At 34.1% G+C, this 18,040-nt stretch overlaps 1 protein-coding gene across 1 annotated transcript in view; it reads left to right on the top strand.

The window, feature by feature from the left end:
- Positions 1–15,690, top strand: part of LOC136038034 (mortality factor 4-like protein 1) — a 53,739-nt gene extending 38,049 nt beyond the window's left edge. The window contains exons 7-10 of the mRNA XM_065720976.1: positions 2,878–2,980; positions 7,578–7,647; positions 10,116–10,200; positions 15,481–15,690. Coding sequence (XP_065577048.1) covers positions 2,878–2,980; positions 7,578–7,647; positions 10,116–10,200; positions 15,481–15,568 — 346 coding nt within the window. The 3' untranslated portion in view covers positions 15,569–15,690. The remainder of the gene's footprint in view (positions 1–2,877; positions 2,981–7,577; positions 7,648–10,115; positions 10,201–15,480) is intronic.
- The last annotated feature ends 2,350 nt before the right edge of the window (positions 15,691–18,040 follow it).

Raw genomic sequence — 18,040 nt, 5'->3', positions numbered from 1 at the left:
AAAAGTTAATGGCAAAGAAACAACAACGCTAAGTGAGTCATCCCCTTTTCCCTACTTTTATCTCTCTCTTTTTTCTTGTCTCGACCTTTGCCTCATAAGTCTGATTATATTCACTGCATTTGCTATGCATCATAAGTAAGTCAAAAGTTAACGGCAAAGGAACAAGGAACGCTAAGTGAGTCTTCCCTTCTTCCCTACTTATATCCCTCTCTTATTTCTTCTCTCGACCGTTGCCTCATAAGTTTGATTATATCCACTGCATTTGATATGCATCATATGTAAATCAAAAGTTAATAGCAAAGGAACAATTAACGCTAAGTGAGTCTTCCCTTCTTCCCTACTTTTATCTCTCTCTTTTTTCTTGTCTCGACCTTTGCCTCATAAGTCTGATTATATTCACTGCATTTGCTATGCATCATAAGTAAGTCAAAAGTTAACGGCAAAGGAACAAGGAACGCTAAGTGAGTCTTCCCTTCTTCCCTACTTATATCCCTCTCTTATTTCTTCTCTCGACCGTTGCCTCATAAGTTTGATTATATCCACTGCATTTGATATGCATCATATGTAAATCAAAAGTTAATAGCAAAGGAACAAGTAACGCTAAGTGAGTCTTCCCTTCTTCCCTACTTGTATCCCTCTCTTTTTTTCTTCTCTCTACCTTTGCCTCATAAGTTTGATTATATCCACTACATTTGATATGTATCATAAATAAATCAAAAGTTAATGGCAAAGGAATAAGCAATGTTAAGTGAGTCTTCCCTTCTTCCCTACTTGTATCCCTCTCTCTTTTTTCTTCTCTTGACCTTTGCCTCATAAGTTTGATTATATCCACTGCATTTGGTATTGGTATGCATCATAAGGAAATCAAAAGTTAAAGGCAAAGGAACAAGCAATGTTAAGTGAGTCTTCCCTTTTTCCCTACTTGTATCCCTCTCTGTATTTTCTTCTCTCGACCTTTGCCTCATAAGTTTGATTATATCCACTGCATTGATATGCATCATAAGGAAATCAAAAGTTAATGGCAAAGAAACAACAACGCTAAGTGAGTCTTCCCTTCTTCCCTACTTGTATCCCTCTCTCTTTTTCTTCTCTCGACCTTTGCCTCATAAGTCTGATTATATCCACTGCATTGATATGCATCATAAGGAAATCAAAAGTTAATGGCAAAGAAACAACAACGCTAAGTGAGTCATCCCCTTTTCCCTACTTTTATCTCTCTCTTTTTTCTTGTCTCGACCTTTGCCTCGTAAGTCTGATTATATCCACTACATTTGATATGCATCATAAGGAAATCAAAAGTTAATGGCAAAGAAACAACAACACTAAGTGAGTCTTCCCTCATTCCCTACTTTTATCTCTCTCTTTTTTTTCTTCTCTCGACCTTTGCCTCATAAGTCTGATTATATCCACTGCATTTGATATGCATCATAAGTAAGTCAAAAGTTAACAGCAAAGGAACAAGGAACGCTAAGTGTTCTTCCCTTCTTCACTACTTATATCCCTCTTTCTTTTTTCTTCTCTCGACCTTTGCCTCATAAGTTTGACTATATCCACTGTATTTGATATGCATCTTAACTAAGAGAGTGTATCACAGACTATGGGTAAATGAGAAAACTGGAAACTCAATTCAGTGTCTGAGAAAAAGACATTGATGCCGTCTAATGTCTCCTGGTAAGAATTAGAAGCTTACTATAATTGAGATTCTAGGTTGCATATAGGATCTTTAATTTCAAACTTTAAATTCTCAAAGATTCGTTTTTGATAAAAAAAAAAAAGGAAAAATAAAAGCAGATCTAAGGTTAAACCAATTTGGATGAAAGTTATATGGGAAAATTTTTACCTGAGGAAAAAATCGAAATTTACCTTGATTATCTTTATAATTGAGCCTAGATTGACATTGAGTCTATACATTGAATCAGTCGCCAGTAAGTCAATATATTGATTCCTTGACCTACTGAAATAACCACATGTTTTTGTTGTTGTAACGTAAGGCAATTGTAATGTAAGGCAACTTAAACGGGTTTCAAGCTTTAGTAATTCAGCTCGGCTATGCTATAATATCTGGTGAATTGTCTTTGTCAATTGGATTGTAAAATTCATAAATCAGATTAACTAATCTTATTTCTGAATTGACAATTAGATTGCCAAAATTTGCTTTTACTTTCAAATTTTGTTATTGCACCTTTCATGCTGAATTTGGTATTATAATCATAATTGTTCCGTGATTCATAGTTTTACTTAATTATTGCTTGAATTCGGCTATTTTGTAATTTTTATGCTTAATTTAGAAAAGTTATCAGAACTTTTCTCATGTTTAGGTTTAGGTATGTTTAGCAATAATTTGAAGCTTTTTTATCTGTCTGAAAAACCGAGTGTTCACCATACAGCAAAATAGCATTGTGCAAAATAAGAAAAGAAAAAGCACATTACCCACCATAAAACAAAATATTATTGTGCTAAAATACTAGTAAAAAAAAACTAAGAAAAGAGCCACCTATACTTTGTCTTGTTAGACTACAACCTTTCCAATTCGTCGACATAAAAAGTTTAAAACCCCCTCCCCCTTCCACCAAGAACTTCTTAAACTTCCATTCTCCAAGGGTAGGATGTGTCTGCACCTTTGTGCAAGAGGACCTTGTAAAAGTAAAAGTTTCTAAATCTGTATGTAATGCTTATGGCTATAGTAATGCTTAATAGTTTTCCTGTCGTTATATGCAAACCATAGGTATTTGTAGGTATAGGTGCTTTGTGTCCCATAGACGAAAAAAATCATTTTAATTTTCACTCTTGGTGCGTGTTTGTGTCCTTTTCCTCATTTTGTATCGTAATTTGTGTTTATACTTTAACTGATTTTTTGATATTTTTATTGATTTTCAGGGATAGTATTGTTCAAGAATGTGTGGCCGGAATTAAAGATTATTTCAATACAACCCTTGGGACTCAGCTATTGTACAAATTTGAGAGGCTTCAGTATTCTGATGTAAGTAGAAGGAAATAAGTTAGAAAAAGTCATCTGATTGACTGTCATCTAGAAACAAATATACCGGCGATGGGATAATTCGGGTGTAGGAAAATCGAGGTTTTCAATGGGTCAGGATGGAGTAAATTTCCTCTGTTCTTAAAAAAAGCAGATATAGTATTTCTAATATTAGAACGATACATTTTTTCTTCGAATAAACCAGGCATCTGAGAGCCGCTAACCAAATTTTTATGCTTCCATTTTAATACAGCGTGACTTCTTAATTATTCAGCAAACTATGAAACAGGGTGATTACAAAACAAATCGATAGCTACTGCTTGACAATACTGCTTTTTCGTCTGTTTTTTAAATTACTCGAGGAAGCTCAGTTGCTACTTTACATTTATTGCCCAGTTTTTCTTGGCTTAGTTAAGAAAGCGCCCTTTACTCAATCTATGAAGTTTGGACAACTCCTGTATTCAGTATCTTGGTAATATCTAATTAGCTGAATTGATCCTTTCTGCTGTATCTCGATCAGACCTGAATATCGTTTTGACACACATAGTATCTTCACGGCAGATCTTAATTATAACCCAGCACACACACAGACTTTTGCTTTCTTAGTCAGCAAACATTTGAGAGAGGGGCACGACGTTGAAAAATAGACGAATTATGCGACAATTCGATGTAGAAAAAAATTCCGAAATATCAAGACCTCATTACCACAGACCTGAACTATCCCTTTTTCGTCATGCATTTTAAATTAATCATTTATAAGCAAAATGTAATTTTCTTTTCTATATGAATGAAACTTTGTTTACCCAATAAACACACAACGGAGTCAAAATGGAGCATACAAGAAAAAAGGAAAAAAAAAAAATAATAATAAAAAAGGAAACAAAAGGCAACATCAATAGGAAAAAACACTTATAAAAAGGCACTAAATAAAGTATTTGAAGTATCCAAACTCTGTTCAAAACACAATCTACGCTCCACGACAAGAACATACGGATCAACATCTCCATATATAGAAACCATACGCCGATTTTTGCCCACAGACGTACGCCCAGTAGGAACTGGGCGTAATGAAAGAAAATTGATCGACAAGCTCTTTTATCTGACGTACTAAAAACACTCCAAAAAGGCGACAAAGCTAACAAATGGGGCACAGAAAACGCGTTAAATTTTTAGAAAGCACACTCCTTTTATAACGTGCTTTACAAGGAACAAGCAGGCCGTATGCCTTGCGAAGCTTCGCACCTAGAAACTCTAATAAAAGTCATATATTCATACAGCATTGTTTTAGGAGTTCTACCTTATAATCTCCTATATTCTTAATTATTATTTTTTGCCATTTTGTTGACCTGAAAATTTTCGTGTTGGGTTAGTTTTTATGAAAAAAGAAAATAAAATAAATAACTAAAGAAAATGCCACAAATACAGGCCGTTAAGAGGAGCCTTTAAACTGAACTTTAACTATCTGATACGTGATTAACTTTGGATCATGTTTTTCGTTATTAGTTTTTAAGATTTTGATTTAGGAATATAATATGGTTAATATTCAACTATTAAAATTTTCGACATTAGAAACATGTCTGATACCAACCTGGATTAGGTAATATGACTGCCTATTTTTTCTACTTTCTTTTGATGCAGAAAAAAAAAAAAAAAATCAAGGTTGAATCCAAAACAAGAATTTGGTTTTGGAAAGATATTAGTATCGTTACCTTACTGAAATTTACCGCAATTTTTCCCTTTTTTTTTGTCTTATTGCTGAATTCAAAGTGGTGAGACTGGCTTGAAAAAAAAATGAAAAGCATTCAGAGCAAAATATAAAGCTTCAGAAATTACTATCCTTCTGAAAGCTGAAATGTAGATAAGGAAATATATTCTTATTATTTTGCCTCTATAAACAAATTGGCGTTGAATTTTCAATTTCAACATATTTCCTGAATTTTTCATAGTTGTTCGCCATCAGATATTTATTGAATGCTCCATCCTCACAAACAAATGTAAATGTCAACAAACCCTAAACAGATTTTCCATCAGAGCAGTTGTACATTAAAACCAGAGCCAACAATATTCCTTCGTTTTCAATTTTCCCTGATCATTTCTTTACGGACGTAATCCCCATAGTCCCTGAACAGCTATTTAAATCTACTACATTTAATTGCATGCAGTATATTTATTTGTTCATTAGTATTTTTATCATTATTAAAGCATGCATAACTTTAATTCTTGTGAGTTTTCTATTAATTGGTTAAAAGATTCATTAAGTTCGATGCACTTTTTTGTTGCTTAACTGGGCAAAATATCATGAAACTGAATGAAAGTGAATATTTGACACAAAAGCAATAGCTTTAAAGTACATAAAGACTTTGCAGGCAACTGTCAGTTTAGCACTACCCAGAACTAGGAAAATTCAAGCCAAGATTAAATTGAGTTTTATTTTAACTTGCCGAAATTCATTAGGATTATTAAGTTCCAAGTCTCTTTGGATCCAAACTGAAAATTTATGAAAGTAGGTAAATTTGTTTTTAAAAAAACTTTTGTTTTATTGTGACCTAATTATTTAAGGCTAGTCTGTGGAATATAGGCTAAAAAACTTCAGTAGTACATACCTTTTTTGGGCAACTTTTATTATGAGGCAAAGTTGAGCGATGTCTTTTCAGTTTCCGTTCCTCTTTAGAGCATAGGTAACTTACAAGAAAATGAATTTGCACTAGTGTTGACAAAAATATCTCATACGCCATCTAACGTTTGGTGTCTCTTGAGTTTTTTTCTTGCTTTGCAATTGGGTTCTTCTCAGAAAATAAGATCAGACACTTGTTACTACACTAATTTTGTCAATTAGAGTAATTTTACTACTTTTGCTTTATTACTACACTGAAATAAAATCAAAGAAGTGAAAAGCGCTAGATGGCCTTGGTTTTTCTGTTTTTGTTGACTCTAGCGCTAGTTCCCAGTTGTGTAAGTTACTCATACTCTTTGCTACTGAATCCAAACCAGAAGAAATATAACTTTGCATAAATTTTTGTTTTTCTCGTTAGCTGTTAACGAGCACAAAATTCTTGTTAGATTTATTTAGTGGAGTTTTTGTGTATTCATTATGTTCTATATAATTACCTATTCTATGTCATTTTTTATCGCCTTTGTTTTAAGTTCCTTAGACTAAATAAATCTAAGTTTTCTTTTCAATTAAGAGTGCATTAAATTACTTGTTAGGTAAATAAAGTGAATTTGTATGCATTGTATGACCTAAATAAGATTTGTTAGGACAATATCTCTTTTTACGGGTGAAAGTTGTCAATACTGATTGTAGATTAATCATTTCTGTTCTAAGCTATCATTTTTATTTTATGTATTTTAAGAGAATGTTTTAGAAAGAAATGTGCTTCTCTTTATAAATTAAGTTGTATGTATTTTCTAATATATTTATATACACAGCAGAAAGCAAATCTGGTGGCTAACGGACCTGAAAAAAACACAAACTAACAATGTAAAATATAATTGACTAAGGTAGATAAATTCAGCAAAGTTCTCCTTACTTAAATAACCAAATATGGAAGTATGTCTTTTGTGCCAAATACAGTATACTGCATATGATACTAGCTTTTTTTGGTCGCATTGTCGTATTAGAGCCAATTAAATTGTTCTTTCCCTGGTTCTCTCCAAGTTTCAACATCTTTGGTCCTGGGCTCACATTCATAGGACCTGTACTCTAAAAATGGTTTACATTCAGAGTTGTTTCTACTGGTAGCAGCGTTGCCATTCCGAGTTACTGTCCTTAAATGATGCTTTTTTTGTTGCTTTCGGTTTATTTTCTGCAACGATTTCTAGTGACATTTTTGCTATTTAGTTGGACCTTTTGTTTTGATGTAATAGTCTTTATATCTGCTTTATTAATTCAGAAGCCAAATGCATAGATTTGAAATCGTCCCAAAAGAAAGACAAAAATCTTTCCAGGTATAACTTTACCAAAAACGTCGCAGAATTTTACGAAAGCAAAGAAGTCTGCGTTTTTGATAATTGTCCGTACACCTTTGCGTTTCGTCTTGGGCTAGTGGCAAACATGATTAAGAATCTCAAGAAGTCTTATGATCTGGTCTAAGTAACTTTTGAAGCGGTGGGAAGGACCTAATTACATTTCATGAGCATCATTTCAGTTCAGTTCATTCGGGTTTATTAAAAAAAAATCATCATCATAACATATATAATCTCTCATCTTCATGCAAAAAATGCATGCTGAGTTTCTTATCACCTCAAAAATAAATACGCACTATGGCTCTCCCTCCACTTCTCGATACAACCATGGTCCCTACCAACAAAAACATCCTTACAAGTCCCCTCCTTTTCACCCAGAAGTAAACCACTCCAATTCCCACACAAAAAAATACTCAATAATGGCTAAAATCACTTTCTATTTAGATTCTTTATTCTCTTTTTGAAAGAACCAAGGGAGCTCCTACCTCTCAGTTCAAGCAGTAGGTTATTGTAAGCCTTGGCGCAGACGATGTCAGGCAAATGTGTTGTCAACAAGTCTTGATTTTGGTCTATATTTAATTAGCTGTTAGAGGCTTATACTTGTTTGAATTAGATACTAAGCTTTTTTTTATAGGTTATTAAAGATAACCCAGATAAAAAGCCAACAGACATATATGGAGTGTATCACCTTTTACGTCTTTTTAGTAAGTACTGCTTCATTTATTATGTTTGAAGGTTATATTGCCCTTGTTGGATATTTATATGCATTGTATTGTCTCAAGTAGATAACTTCGAAGACCACACTGCCTTTCTATGACGAAAGTAAAACAGTTCAAAATAGGGATGAAACCTTTTAATTGACAGTGAACAGATATAGAATTATTTAACTGGGTGTTTCGAACACATATACAGTGTTCGTCATCAGCAGTAAAACTAAAAGACATGAATAAAAATAAACAAAATATATACCTAATAAACTAATTACATATAGTTTATTGCTCTTATTTTTTTCAGTGCAACAGCGGAGGCTAATCTCTTGACCTTTTCGGTTCCGGTTCATGAGAATTATCTGACATATTACGTGGACAGAGGTCATAGCTCTTAGGTGAAGTAATATTTACTTTATTTGACCTCAGTAAATTATCATAAATTGAGTTCAATCCAAATTCACCTGTATCTCTGTTTATGGAATTATTCTTGAATAAATTTTTTTCCGAACACGATGAACACTGTATATGTGTTCGAAATACCCAGTTAAATAATTCTATATCTGTTCACTGTCAATTAAAAGGTTTCATCCCTATTTTGAACTGTTTTACTATTGTCTCAAGGCTTGAAAACCAAGGGATGCTTTTTAAGTTGATTCTGGATAGAGTCAAATTTTGTTTGCGCAGCTGAATTTCATGAAGGAAAAAAAATTTGCGGGTATATATTTGGCTCGATTCTTTTTATCGTTAAAGTTGAAAGATTTATTTCCTCGGTTGTCAAAATTATGTTCAAAAATAAAAAAGAACTTCCTCGTTAAGCATTGACGAAAATGCTTTATGAAATGCCCTACCGTAAGAATAAGATTATGTCAAAATTTTTGATAAATTATGTATTAGTAAATTTGTCCTTCGAAGTGGAATGCTTTTGGATATTAGCAATAATAAACTGCCATACTTTCGACTGTCTTAGAAGTATATTTTTGTATTTAGGGTTTACCATTTGTCTATGTCTCTTTTAGTCCGCTTTTTTTTATTGCTATTTTAGTAGAGTAAAGAGAAAATAAATAAAAAAATATTGTTGTTTAGCATATTTATTTTTGTTGATTGTTAAGAAAAAGCTTAAATTTATAGTTGGCTGTGAATATTGCACGAAAAGATTTTTGCAGCTTTTTCTAAGCGCTCTTAATTGCTGTCTCTCCAAGTCCCTTATCCAAGTGATTGAGTTTTTGGTGTTTTTGTATGATCATCAATTTCATCTTTTAGGCTGAATTCATTTGTTCCTCTGTAAAATGGTGTTAGATAGAGTTTACCTCCCTATATATTAAAAGTATGATCAAGCCACACCATGTAGTGAAGCAGATTTGTATTTGTTTAGGACTACATATTAAAATGTTTTTATCTTGCTGATTGCGTTTCGAATCCGAGTAAATTAATTGCTGTATTTTTATCTTCATAGTTAGGTTAATGAAATTGTGGATATAAATGAGTTTTTTTTCTTATTTCTGTTGTTGAAATAGATAAAAAGGGGAGAGAATATAGAGTTTAGATAAAAGCAGGAATAAGAAAATTAGCCTTATGAATTATAGTTAGGAATAGGTTGATTGTCTGAATGTTTAGATGTAATTATAATACCTAAACTTTGTTTTGAAAAAAATAAGTTGGGGAATGAGAAAGAAACTATATTGGCTTTTTTTTTCTTATTTTTGTCGCAATTTCGCTTATATCGAAGCGAAAAGGTATAACGAACGTTTTGATAGTTTTAAATGAAAGTCGAAATAAGGTTTTCAAGTTTTTCGGAAAATAGTTTTTTGTTAAAGAAATTAAATAAAATAACAATGTAGCTTTATTTTTGTCCTAAGTAGATACAGTTCTGTTTAGTTTGAATTTTACTCGAAGAATGGTATTTTAATAAAAAAAAAACCTAATTAGAAAACTTTAATTAAGGTCTTTAATTCAAATTAAAAACACCTGGAAAACTTCTCGAAAGTGGAGTTCTGACAGAAACAAGAAATGTTGTATTTTAATTGTGTTGGTTATAATTGAATCATTTTGGAATAGCTCACTATTAAGCGATTCCAACGTAGTTCACTGATTCCTGGCTTAAATTGGCGAACTGGGTTGAAGTGTGCTTAGCTACTTGTTTTGTTGCTACTATTTTTATTCATTCATCGTTCTAACCCTGTAGTCTCTGTGTAATCTTTGGCTGTACTCGGGTAATTTTGAACATTCCCCCCTCCCTGCTGATGTATAGATTCTGAAAGGTCAATTTCTCGGTAGAAATTGTATTTCAGCCATTGAAATAGTGTAACTAATTTTATCCTACATGAAATTTGAGCTCTTTCATTGAATATCATTCCTATCACATTATCTGTAATTCTTAGTTCATCTCTGAACTTTTAAGCTCTTCGTTGACACTGACGACTTTTATTTACGTTCACACAAAGAATAGATTTTTTCTTTTTCAGCCAAACTTGGTGGTTATCTGGCGTATACACCTCTTGATGAAAGGATGGTTCAGCTACTACAAAATAATGTGAATGACCTTTTAAGGTAAGTTTAATCTTTTTTTCTTTTTGTTATTGCTTTGCGTATTTTAGTGTGCGCGCTGGATGAACATTGCAATTCTTTTAGTAATTTCAAATTTTTTTCTAAGGCAGTACTTGTTTTTTTATACTACTGGACGACTGTATTTGTTTTACTTTAACTAATTCTCACGACTGTGTTGTTTTGTTTATTTTGTTTCCTTTATATATAAATTTTCACTTTTCCTGCTTCTCTTTTTCTATTATTTTCGTATTTCTGCTGCCTTTTTGTATTCTTCAAATCCATCCTTCTCTTACTATATATTTTGTTGTTTTTTTCTTCTCCGATGTATTTTGTCTAGTATGTTTCTGGGAGGATAGTTTCAACGGGCTAAGACTGGCCTAGCTTAAATCAATATATTAAATTAAGTGATTTTTATTTTTGTCTGAATATAACCCAAATCTTTTCTCCCAGGGGTTCATTCAATTCTTGTAGACTTTTTTTTCACTCCCTTCTGTCCTTTTCTTTATAATTCATAGTAAAATTAGAAGATTGATTGAGTATTACGGTATTTGTATGTGGGCTTCGCCCACCGTGCAAAAAGTGGGGTAGCGTGCAAAAAGTAGCAATACTGCTTGGCGGTTTCCAAATTTGTTGCCAGGTTTTGTCTGAAAATACCATTTTTATGTATAAAAATAATTTTTGCTCAAAGAAAATCTGTCAAAACACAAGTTGTGCTGCTAAAGTGTTGGAAGCTTTTGGAAGTCTATCGAATGTTGCTACTGGCAGGATGCAGCCTTAGAACTTTTTTGATACTTGACTACCCCCCCCCCTTTCCTAAAACCCAAATGACCAAATTATATATTTTAGATGAGCTTTCCTGGTTCTTGATTTTGTCACAGTTGTTCAGTTTACAGGTACACAGTTTTAAACAGGAGTGATTCTAACGACTTAAAGTAAATATGGTAATTTTCAAGAAATTTGTAAATTGTTCTTTTAATTGGGTCATGATTAATCTATGCCTCTGGATTTTATTAACTTCAACAAAGCGCAATTTTTATCAAATAGTGAGTTTTTTAACGGTACTTCTTAATTAAACGAAGCACACTCAAGAATTAAGCTTAGGTTATATCTCACAAAACCGCTTTCGGAGTATATAAAGACCAGTGATGGGTGATAGAATGTATTGGACTCATAAAATTTTGGCTCTATTTTTGCACATTAGGGAGGGGGCGCTTTGTAAAAAGTGGGATTGCATAGTAGCAATGCGTCGTGGCAGTCTCCATGGTCTATTTTAATTATCTAAGCTGATCTAAAGTAAATACCTAATCTAATCTAAAGTATTCGTTCTCGTTGGGGACCTTGTTTTGTATCTCTCACTGGCCATTGAGCTGAAATCTAAGACATTTACAACTTGACTAGCCGCTTCTTTTTTGCTTTTAGTAAGACATTTATCGAGCTTCAGCGTCCCTTGTTCATCGCGAGTACTGCAAGGTATCTGGCCGGTGCAACACAGTCAAAGACCATGTTGCCAAAAAACACCCTAACCAGGCTTTCAGATTAAAAGGGGAACAATCAATTGCTAGTGCTTTCACCAGATTTCCAGTCACTTATTCTGGTAGCATACCTGGTTCAACTCTACCGGGAGATTCTGCAGGGATGGCTAGAGCAGCGGTTACTGCAACTTCCCGAAAGCCTTGCAGCTTTTTAGAGAAACTATTAATGATCTCAGTTCATGCTTTTTGTTGCCACAAATAGGTAAAACCCGGTTGATGAATTGACTGCCATTATGGCAAATATATTTAATACCAACTCGGTTGAATTGATGATCGGAAAATCGGATCAACTTGGGCACTTGGTTGATCTTGCAAATTCAGAGGGTTTTTAAAATTTGCTAGAATGTGCAGTTCTCGAACTGTACAGAACATGGTTAGATTGTGTTTCTAGGGTACATGCAGATCCTGAGCATTCCTCTCTTAGTGTACTATAACAGCTTTACTTGTTGTTTGAGTAGCCAGCACTGTATAATGACATTTCTTCACCTCTTATTGTGCTACATGTGCAAAACGATATGCGAATCTGTTGTTGAGAGCATGGGTAGTATTGTGGACTGGCGTGCTGGTGCCAGTGGTGTCAGTTCTGCCACTCTTCACTTTAAGTTAGTTATCGAATGGTATGGCCTCCCTATTATTGAAACATGTAAGCCATTATTTGAAGTGGCTGTGGACGTTCACTTCGTTCGCGTTCACGGAAGAAGTGTCATTTCTTCCGCAAAACCATTCATGCTGAACAACTAAAATTTCGTCGCATTAGTGACGTTTCGGATTGGCTCCAAAAAGCCCGGTGTTCCAATTGCTTTGTGAATACCATTATGTCTTATATTCTCATAAAAACTATTATGCCATCTTGATCTTTAATGCTTCAAGACAAAGATATTGGCGATTCTAAAGATTGGTATCTAATTCAATTAGTGCAGAGCACGCATTTAGAGAAGTAACTTACTAACTTATTTAAGTTATATACCTCATAGAAAACGTTGACAATATTTGGTGACCTGGATATTTGATATGAATTATTGCTGTTCGTTCTAAAGGAATTTGCGTTAGTTGTTCTATAGCAATTTCTTGATCTGCTTGAGTTTTTTAAAGCCCCACACAGTTTCTTGTCTGACTGCATAGCTTTTATAGTATTTGTAGGTTGTATCTTGCCCAAGGTCGTACATTAGTCATTTTGGTTTAATCATAGTAAGTTTGAATCTACTTAAATTTAATAATACAAATTGGAAATATTCTATTCAATGAGCCGTCTTTATTATTATTATGACTATTGATATGGGTGGACTCCCAAAGTCGAGGTTCAGGCCACAGACGTCCCTTTCCTCCACGCCCGTAAATAAGTAAATAAATAAATTTAGCACCAATAGCTGCCCATCAGTTTTGGTATTTTCGTATAGGGCTTGTCTGTTTATTTTTTACTTTCTCTTTATTGGGTAACCCTCCTTGGTATTGTCAAGATGTCTATCATTGCTCTCCCCTGTCTCGAGAATACCGCCCACCAGCTTCAGACAGGCTTAAGTAGGTAATGCTCGCTCCTCAAAAGAGGGGGGGGGGGGTCATCACCAGTTGACAACCAGCAGTGGCATCTTTAGAATTAGTCCAAAGATGTTTCAAGAGAACTTTTCCCTCCCATCTCAAATTGCTCCTCAAGGATCTTTTCTTGTAGCACGATTGGTGCTTCATATGTCTAGGAACATTAGCGAAGGATGGTTTTTGCAACCATTCCTGGCATCAATCTAACCTATCTCGGCAGTGTTATTCATAAATAACCTGTTTCAATGTCAGACACTGGAGAGGATGATGGGCTAGATGCTGACTAAAATTTTTTTCCTTTTTTTGACTAATTATACATATGACGCCTTGACCTAAATTATTGAACGAATGATCCGTTCGGTGTTAAGTGTTATTGTATTCTTTTCAGTTTGTATGAATTTTTATTTTCAACTATTTTATGTCTTTAATGCCAAATTGTTTTACCTTCTTCTTAATTTATTCACCTTTTTTATATTTCCTCTATTTGTCTTTCTTATTTATTTTTTTTTACTTGTTCTTCTAACATTTATGCTCATAAATGTGAAAAATTATTTTCTAAACAACTCGGTCAAAAATTGTCCAATTATTTAACTATTATGATTATTGATTCATTGCCTGTTACAAAACAAGGTAAAGAAAAGACGGAGAGTAGAAGTAAAAGAGAGAAATTAAATAGACTTCAGTTAAATTACAGTTATCCGCGATTTTAGCTTAGAGTTCTGTAATTCTTTTTTTTACCTAATGAGGGGTATATTGTGATGCTTCTAGATAGGTTGCTATTTTAATGCCACAAGGCGAGGCGCGAAACGAGCTTGGCATATCTTTAGGCTGCGCGTCGCAAGCTCTTCTTATCCGTGATCGTGAAAACCTTACAAAAGGAAGCCGTAGCTAAGAGGGTTACAACAGCGGTATATAGCCTGGCAAGCAATAAGTGATTAAAGTGATTCTTCTTGGCAAGTCTTTTTCACGATTCCAGAAAATAGGAAAAGAAGTAGGATATACAGAAGGTCGTGAGCCTTTCAACTTGTTTGAAATAAGGAGGACAGGGTGCATGAATGAATCGCAAGGCTCAAGCATGGTATCACCTGTACTGACAGTGAGGTTACTTCACTGCTTATTTTTGAGATCGTTGACAAGAAGGAGTTTTGTCTTTGATTTGTTATATGCAACTCCTATCACAACGGCCTCTACAAGTGATTCATTATCCAGTTCAAGTATTGATATCGAGCCGTATATATGTTGAAAATTGTCAGGAAAGTCTGTTATGTGAAAAAGGCACGTGGACTTTATTGCTCGTTGTGGTTCGATGATAGTATTATTGAGGAGCAATGGTTTTGTCATCTTGACGTGCACCTCTCTTAACATGGGTCATTTCTTTTGAAAGATGAAAGCTGGAACGTCAAGGGGTAAAGACAACAGCGATAGCCTACTGTAAATATCATACACAGGAAATATCGCATTGAAGATTTTATATACGTTCGTATAAACAAAAGATTTTTTTTTAATCAAACTTGGTGTTTATCAAGACGATACACCACGTTTGTGAACTTTGAGTTGAACAAAGAAATTTATTTCCAAAATCAAAGTTTGCGAGTACATCAAATGTTTCTAGGATTGGAAGAACGTCACTATTTTTCGCATTCGTAAGTTGATTCGTAATGATGCAGCGAATAAGTTCCCCTCCTGAATACTTCTGACCCCAAACTGCATGACCCCAAATCTAGGGTTGTGCAGTGGAACGTAATTTTGTCGATACTAGGAAAATGTATTTAGTAGAGTAATTGGATGATTTGAGGAACGTTTGTCAGCTAGTTGAACATTTTTGAGGATAGGGTTGCCAGTCCAATGTTGAAGCTGCCTAGAACTGTATCAGTCCTGAAATTCATCTGGAACGATAAAGCTAAATGCTGAAAAGAGAAGATCGCTGGCAAAGCTTAGATGGATGACAAAGACATTGCCGACACCTTTGGGCTTCTTTTTCTTACCAGTACTTAGATGTGTAATCCCAATTTCGTAACATATGAAAATTAAAATCACTTTCTCTCTCCGTCTTTTCTCTCTTTTGATCTGTGTCTCTTTAGATCTTGATCTTTCTCAGATCCGTTTTGTCTTATATCCTATAGTTTGAGTGTTATTTGGGGAGTAGTATGTGAACTTAACCTAAATAGTTTTTTTCCAATCCCCTTTACCATTCTTACCACTTGGTATAACTTTTCAGGCATATTGTCAAGAATCACAATACGATTTTCAACGATGATGATTATGGGATTGCTCCACCAGAATATCAAAGGAAAGTAATCTGCTAACTTATTTATATATGCTTTTTTTATATATTGATTGGGTTCACTTTTCATAATACATTTATAATAATATATAATAATGTATGTATTTATATGTAATTTGACGATAGATTTTACGTGCCTTTAACTTAGTTGTTTGCAACTCTGCCACCCAAAGGATGTTTATGTATTTTCTCTTCTTTTTGTCATTATATAGTCTTTTTTGGAAGGTACAAACATTTATGAGATGCTGGATTTAGCTTACCATATCCTCTAGTCATTTACTTAGGATGTTTTTACATATACATGATCTTCATAAGTATGGAAGTCAAAAATGATTTTTTTTTTTTTTTTTTTTTTTTTTTTTTTTTTTTTTTTTTTTTTTGAACTCAGCTCTTAAAGCCTCTTTTTGTTCATGTTTTGAGTTCTCTTGCTAAGACCTACGACATAATTGGTATGAAATAAGATGGTAAAATGGAGTCAATATAAAATAATAATGTATATAATGTAGTTTTGTGTTAAGCTGCAAATTGATGCAGTAGCAGGCAAAATATTTAAGTGCAGACAGTTTTAATAAGTCAAGTGAAAACACCTGTAATAACAGATATTTTAGCAACATTTGTAAGCTATATATATATATATATATATATATATATATATATATATATATATATATATATATATATATATATATATATATATATATATATATCTAATCAAATGGCTATTGAAAAATATTTTAAATTAAATTATGTAATAAAATCACATTAGTGCCATTATTGCTAATTAACGCCTCCAAAAACTGGGCATTGAGTGTGGGTATGCTCAAACGCAATGTTGAGATTTTGGATTACAATTTTGAAATTTAATTTTTGTTTTTATGGAACTTGGTATTAACCAAGTGACAAATAGCAATCGCAAATTCTGTCGGTCTTTCGGTACCGGTTTTGCTACTTTAGGCACTTCCAGGTAAGCTAGGACGATGAAATTTGGCAAGCGTATCAGGGACCGGACCAGATTAAATTAGAAATAGTCGTTTTCCCGATTTGACCATCTGGGGGGAATTGGGGAGCCCGTATATAGTGTCTCAGAGCTGTTATTTTAAATTCCGACCGTATCTGGTGACATTGGGGGGATATGGGAGGGGGAACCTAAAATCTTGGTAAACACTTAGAGTGGAGGGATCGGGATGAAACTTGGTGGGAAAAATAAGCACAAGTCCTAGATACATGATTGACATAACCGGAACGGAACCGCTCTCTTTGGGGTAGTTGGGGGGGTAATTCTGAAAAATTAGAAAAAATAAGGTATTTTTAACTTACGTTGGGTGATAGGATCTCAATGAAATTTAATATTTAGAAGGATATCGTGTCTCAGAGCTCTTGTTTTAAACACCGACTGGATCTGGCGACATTTGGGGTGGGGAGTTGGGAAGGGGAAACCTAAAACTTGGATAACGCTTAGAGTGGAGGGATCGGGATGAAACTTAGTGGGAAAAATAAGCACAAGTCCTAGATACATGATTGACATAACCGGAATGGATCCGCTCTCTTTGGGGTAGTTGGGGGGGGATTAATTCTGAAAAATAAGAAAAAACGAGGTGTTTTTAACTTAAGAACGGGTGATCGGATCTCAATGGGGTAGGGGGGGGGGGGTTAATTCTAAAAAATTAGAAAAAATAGGGTATTTTTAACTTACGAACGGGTGATCGGATCTCAATTAAATTAGATATTTAGAAGGATATCGTGTTCAAAGCTCTTATTTTAAGTCCTGACCGGATCTGGTGACATTGGGGGGGGGAGTTTGGGGTGAGGGAACCTAAAATCTTGGAAAACGCTTAGATTGGAGGGATCGGGATGAAACTTGGGGGGAGAAATAAGCAGAAGTCTTAGATACGTTATTTACATAATTAAAACGGATCCGATCTATTGGGGGGGGGTAATTCTAAAAAAATTAGAAAAAATGACGTATTTTTAACTTAGGAAGGAGTGATCGGATCTTCATGAAACTTCATATTTAGAAGGACCTCGTAACTCAGATCTCTTATTTTAAATTTCAACCGGATCCAGCGTAATTGGGGGGGGGGGGGCAGAAATCTTAGAAAATACTTAAAGCGGTGAGATAGGGATGAAACTGGATGGGAAGAATAAAAACCTGTCTAAGATACGTGACTGACATAACTGGACCGGATTTGCTCTCTTTGGTGGAGTTGGGGGGGGGGGTAATTTTGAAAATTGAGGTATTTGTAACTTACGAAAGGGTGACCAAAGCTTAATGAAATTTGATATTTAGAAGGATCCTGTGCTTTAAAGCTCTAATTTGGAATTTCGACCAGAATTTGTGACATTGGGGGGAGTTGGAGGGAGAAACCGGAATTCTTGGAAAACGTGAAAATTGGGGTATTTTTATCTTACGAATAGGTGATCGAATCTTGATGAATTTTGATATTTAGAAGGAATTCATGTCTCAGAGCTCTTATTTCAAATCTCGAACAGTTCT

The sequence above is a fragment of the Artemia franciscana genome, chromosome 17 (assembly GCF_032884065.1).
Source record: "Artemia franciscana chromosome 17, ASM3288406v1, whole genome shotgun sequence".
NCBI classification, from domain to species: Eukaryota; Metazoa; Arthropoda; class Branchiopoda; order Anostraca; family Artemiidae; genus Artemia; species Artemia franciscana.
This window is presented reverse-complemented; position numbering and strand designations above follow the sequence as displayed.